Source organism: Sinocyclocheilus anshuiensis, unplaced genomic scaffold (assembly GCF_001515605.1).
Source record: "Sinocyclocheilus anshuiensis isolate Anshui unplaced genomic scaffold, SAMN03320099.WGS_v1.1 scaffold634, whole genome shotgun sequence".
Taxonomy (NCBI): domain Eukaryota; kingdom Metazoa; phylum Chordata; class Actinopteri; order Cypriniformes; family Cyprinidae; genus Sinocyclocheilus; species Sinocyclocheilus anshuiensis.
The window spans coordinates 254,241-259,507 of NW_015542350.1; the positions used below are offsets into that span (position 1 = coordinate 254,241).

Sequence of the window (5,267 nt, forward strand, 5' to 3'; positions counted from 1 at the left end):
AAACACTTCTCATCGCGCAGCAGTCTCAAGACACACATGCTTAAACACCACAACCTCAGCCCAGGTACACACACACACACACACACACACACACACACACACACACACACACACACACACACACACTTCCGAGCTGTATATTATGTAGCAAGGCATTGAGCTTTAGTACATCCAAAAAAAATATTGTGACTACTTACCCTCTTGTCCTTAAACAGATTTTTTCTTTGGAACATAAAAGTTTGGTAGAATATCCATGCTGTTCATTTACATAGAACAAAGTAAAAATTACTGCACATTTTTGTTGTATAGTAATAAGAAGAATGGATATTGCAGAACCTCTTTTTTGTGTTTTGTAGAACAAAATCAGGTTAGTATGTCTTCAGTTTTGAGGAGGAAAGGTTAGTAGTTAGCTTACTGGAAAAAGTCATTCTGGTCATTTCTCTTGACAACTATAAATCTAGTGCTGGGTTTTAATTTTGCATATATGTATTTATCAGCACACTTGATATAGGTCCTGTCACGCTGATTATGTTCTGTTCCTCTTTCTGCAGATGTGTTAAGTCAGTTGGACGACACAGCCACTCTCACCCCCAGCAGTGAGCTGACAAGCACTTCACAGGCTGTCAGTGCCCCATCATTACCTGCAGGAGCAGAACTCAGCAGTCTGGACTTGTCTTCTCTCTTCTCCAGCATCCCTGCATGTCCTGGGACCACCGCTGTCTCTGTAGGCAGTGAAGGCAGTACTGGGGCAGGATCCTTCTCCATGGACATGCCTCTGGTCAACACCGGAATCCTCACAATAGATCCAGCATCAGTCGGCTCAGCCCTTAATGGAGCAAAAACTGTGGATCCTCTCATTTTAGCGGCTGGGCAAGATATGGGCGTACATGTATTAGACACTGGATTGGGCGCTGGAGGAGGTGGCGGGGTTTTGCCTCATGCCACATTGCATTTGGATGATGTGCCAACAGTCATAACTGCTCTGACTATTCAAAGTACTGCATCTTCAGAACAACTCCACACTCTGAGTTCCTGCAATCCCTTGACTGTAGAATCACCACCTACTCTCACGCCATCTCTTTCTTCATCGCTCTCTCAGTCTCTTTCCTCACTGACATCAGCTCTTCAGCCAGCACTCAGTTCCTCTCTTGTTCCTTCTCTCTCCGCCCCGCTCTCCTCCATGGCTCTGGTGGCAACCCCTGTACCGGAATTACTCTCTCCGCAGGCAAAGGCTGACCTGCCAGGCAGTGAGACAGCCGTCGGGCCCTTGTTAAACAGGGTGGAGGTCATGGCTCAGTCAGATGGCAATAAAGGGATGTGTCAGTTTGTGTTCCCCAGCCACAGTGGATCCTACAGTGGACAGAAAATAACAGAGTTGCCCTCGGTCACGTGCCCCGTTATGGTTAGTAATAAAGAGTTGATCTTGAACTTTCTGAAACTGATAGCTGAAAAATAGAATTTTAGATTTTCTTTTTATTTGGTTAAATGTTTGTTCTTCAGCAATTTTAAAACAAGGTAACCCAAAAGTCTAAATGTGTTCTGTTGTTCTTCCATTAGGAGAGCAGTGGATCAGCACGCACAGACTACAGGGCCATTCAGCTCGCCAAGAGGAGAAAACGGAAAGGTCCAGGCTCTTCCACATGTGCCTCAGAGACTGGCCAGAGAAAGACTAAAGGGTCAAAGGGCACCAGTTCTGCTCCGCCGACTAATTCAGGTGCTCATATTGGAGAAGGAGCTGCTACAGGAAATAGTGAGCTACCCATTCGGGATCCGGTGGCAGGCGCACAATTTGTACAGATTCAGCTGCTGCAGGTGAGATGATGGGAAAGAATTTGAAAGCGTTCTCACTTCAGTTCAGTACATTGATTTTGAGTGTGTTTGTTGTAGGATGACCCTGCTGCTGATGGAGACTTGGCTTTCCAGCTGAGTTCACAGACCTCGTGTTCACATTCTCAGCTCACTGTGGATCTGCCCGTCAACATCCTACAGGTTCATACAACCAAGCCTCATAATCATTGCCTCACTTTGTATCCTGTTTTATTTGTAGTAGAGTGTAGTGGAGGTTTTTTTTTCTTCTTTTTAAGATTTATTTTTGGCATAATTTACCTTTAATATTTAGATATGACAGTAGTTCGATTGAACATGAAGTGAAGTGGGAAAGAGAGGGGAGCGGAATCAAAAAGGGCCACGAGATGGTATTCGCATACGGGTAACTGGAGGTAGAGGTCTGCATTCCCTGCTGGTTGGCATTTTAGCTGCTCGTTACGTAGTATAGTTTATAAATTACATTTAACAGATGTCATTACATGTCATTACTGTTGACATGGCTGTTTCCTTGCTGGAGAATATATATATATATATATGTATTTATGTATATATGTATACGTGTATCCTTTACGAGATTGTGTGCCATACAGTTGTCCTGTTGGGTTTTGAAAATTTGGTAATTGTTACTGTTCTATACAGTATCCTATAAAATAATCTAAATATTATCACTTGTAGGAACCTACAGTCATGACTGAAGATGAAAATGGATCTGATAATTCCCAATTCACTGGGAGCACCATCAACTTACAAGACTTGGAGTGATGGTGAAAACAGAAAGTTAACAGATGTCATTACATGCTGTTGACATGGCTGTTTCCTTGCTGGAGAATATATATATATATATATATGTATTTATGTATATATGTATACGTGTATCCTTTACGAGATTGTGTGCCATACAGTTGTCCTGTTGGGTTTTGAAAATTTGGTAATTGTTACTGTTCTATACAGTATCCTATAAAATAATCTAAATATTATCACTTGTAGGAACCTACAGTCATGACTGAAGATGAAAATGGATCTGATAATTCCCAATTCACTGGGAGCACCATCAACTTACAAGACTTGGAGTGATGGTGAAAACAGAAAGTGCTTCTAAAAGACCATTGATGTCAGGCTGTCTCTCTCATTATCTTTTTGTCAGATGATCTTGTACTTTTTCTCATTGCCTCCACTGGTTTTATCATGATCTAGTTTAAGCAAATCACTGCATTCTTGTTTAATACATGAAGACAGAATAGTACTGTTCCATACAGAAAGCTAATTTGCCCAAAATCAAAGCATATTTAGTTTTCTGTTCAATTTTGATCATGTGACTTGCTTGATTTTTCAAAAGTACATATTTCAGTATAATGATTTGTGAGCACACAAAAGATAAATAGCAGTGGACTTCATCATTGATCTTTCTCTTAACCAAAATAAATACGATTGGTCTTTGAAAGTGTAACTGTTTGTCATGAGCTGTTTATATCTAGTCTGATTTGACCTTAACTTATTTGCCTGATTCTCCACTATGAAACAGTTGTTTTGATGCCTATTTTTGTATGGCTTTGTAAAGTGCAGATATAGTTATGTTCAATGTTTGTGGGAAAAAAGTTTGTTCTACTTTTTATAAAATTATGCAGTTGAAATGTATTTATTAGGTTTGGTTTACTTCAGGACAGGTGAATAAAATTTTACATTTAAATCAAACATTTGACTCCAGTTTGTGTCAGCAAATATTTCTTTTATGAGTTTCACAAGATTTTGCATGGTCATGATTCATACATTCATTTATATTCATATCCTTTAAAAAAAAAAAAATTAAACCTTGTTAAAAGAAGGAATGAAAATATACTTGATGTTACCTATTATCTACAGAAATAAATTTGTATTTATATTCAAGCAAGTATCAACATGCTCATTTTAACTTAAGAAATACAGGAACTCTTCATTTTCTCGGTCTGTAGCTTCAGTGTTTTGGTTTGACTCACGTTTGCGGACAGGAGGCTGGGAGCGTGGCATCAGCTTCTTGACAGACTAAAAGAAAGCAGAAGACCTGTTCTCACTCCTACTTGTTTGAAACGCAATATCAGTCATTTAAAGATGTTATAAGATAACATTTGAGATAGAAGAGCTTGATGTATTATGAAAACATTGTTTAACCTTCTTCCCCAGTGACGAAATCTGTCCGAGTGTTGTCTGACTTGCTCTGATGTCGTACCAAAAGTCACACATTATATGTAAATATACTCGTTTAGTACACAGAAAGTTGAGAGGCCACACAGCATTTGACCACTTGATTTACAAGAATTGTTTTCTCAACATTTCAATATTGCATCAACTACTGATCAACACGTTCATTTTTATTTGAACTATCACTCAGTGGGTTATTTAACCGTGTATTACTATGTCTTTGGAAAGCTTTTGTCTTTCAAACACATTAAAATGCACATTTTTGTCAGCATCATATATACATGTATATATACTGACAGCGTTTTTGTCAGCATTATATAAATATTGACAGCGTTTTGTCAATATATTTGCTTGAAGTACCCCCTGAGATTTTAAGATAATAAGTTACTAATTAGGAAACACATTTACATGTTCATGGTTCTCTGAAGCTGGTTAATGGCCACAATTGGTCACAACTTCAGAAGCTGCTCAACGAGATCGGTCCACTAGTTAGTCAGATTATGCCATCCTATTGCGCAAATTCATGTGATTTTTTGTTGCCTATCGAGGAATTTATTTAGTAAATGTGTATCCATCATAGTTTATGCGCATGTTTTGTTACTCGATAAAAAATGTATTCGCCTCAATTGAGCACATACAGTTTTTAGAATTCATTCACATCTTGGTGTTTCCATCCAGCATTTTTTAATGCAATATCCCAAAATTAAACATAAAAATAGATGGATGGAAAAATATCTAAAGAGGGACTGAAGGATGTGGGAGTAACAAATTTGGACATGACTTGCAACTAAAGTAATTTAAAGGGGTCATATGATGTTGCTAAAAATAACATTATTTTGTGTATTTGGTGTAATGAAATGTGTTTATGCAGTTTAAGGTTCAAAAAACACATTATTTTCCACATACTGTACATTATTGTTTCTCCTCTATGCCCCGCCTTTCTGAAACGCGTCGATTTTTACAAAGCTCATCGGTCTGAAAAGCGAGGTGTGCTCTGATTGGCCAGCTATCCAGTGCGTTGTGATTGGCAGAATACCTCAAGCGTGTGACGGAAATGTTGCACCCCTTACCATATTGTGATGCCCTGTCCGGCCGGAGCGACGAGACAAAAATATTAAAACCCATTATAAATGGCATTTGTTGCATCCAGTGGGGACATAATTACGGATTATAATGACTTATACCGTCTTTTTACACATTGCGTTGCATCGTGCCGCGTAAACATAAAACCATGTCTGCATTTGTGATCGGAGAAATGACAAACA

The 5,267-nt window shown here is 38.8% G+C and overlaps 2 protein-coding genes across 3 annotated transcripts in view; one reads left to right on the plus strand and one right to left on the minus strand.

Annotated features, from left to right (window-relative positions):
- The window catches only part of LOC107691486 (zinc finger protein ZXDC-like), a 7,572-nt gene extending 4,059 nt beyond the window's left edge, over window positions 1-3,513 (plus strand). The window contains exons 6-10 of one of the 2 annotated variants that reach the window (XM_016490093.1): window positions 552-1,402; window positions 1,558-1,812; window positions 1,888-1,989; window positions 2,503-2,591; window positions 2,904-3,513. In XM_016490093.1, the coding sequence (XP_016345579.1) occupies window positions 552-1,402; window positions 1,558-1,812; window positions 1,888-1,989; window positions 2,503-2,589 (1,295 nt within the window). In that variant the 3' untranslated portion in view covers window positions 2,590-2,591; window positions 2,904-3,513. Of the gene's footprint in view, window positions 1-551; window positions 1,403-1,557; window positions 1,813-1,887; window positions 1,990-2,119; window positions 2,319-2,502; window positions 2,592-2,903 lie in introns of those variants that run through there. The other variant, XM_016490094.1, reaches the window with a different exon arrangement.
- A 179-nt stretch (window positions 3,514-3,692) lies between these two features.
- Window positions 3,693-5,267, minus strand: part of LOC107691496 (cilia- and flagella-associated protein 100-like) — an 11,315-nt gene continuing 9,740 nt past the window's right edge. Inside the window, exon 14 of the mRNA XM_016490108.1 lies at window positions 3,693-3,846. Coding sequence (XP_016345594.1) covers window positions 3,733-3,846 — 114 coding nt within the window. The 3' untranslated portion in view covers window positions 3,693-3,732. The remainder of the gene's footprint in view (window positions 3,847-5,267) is intronic.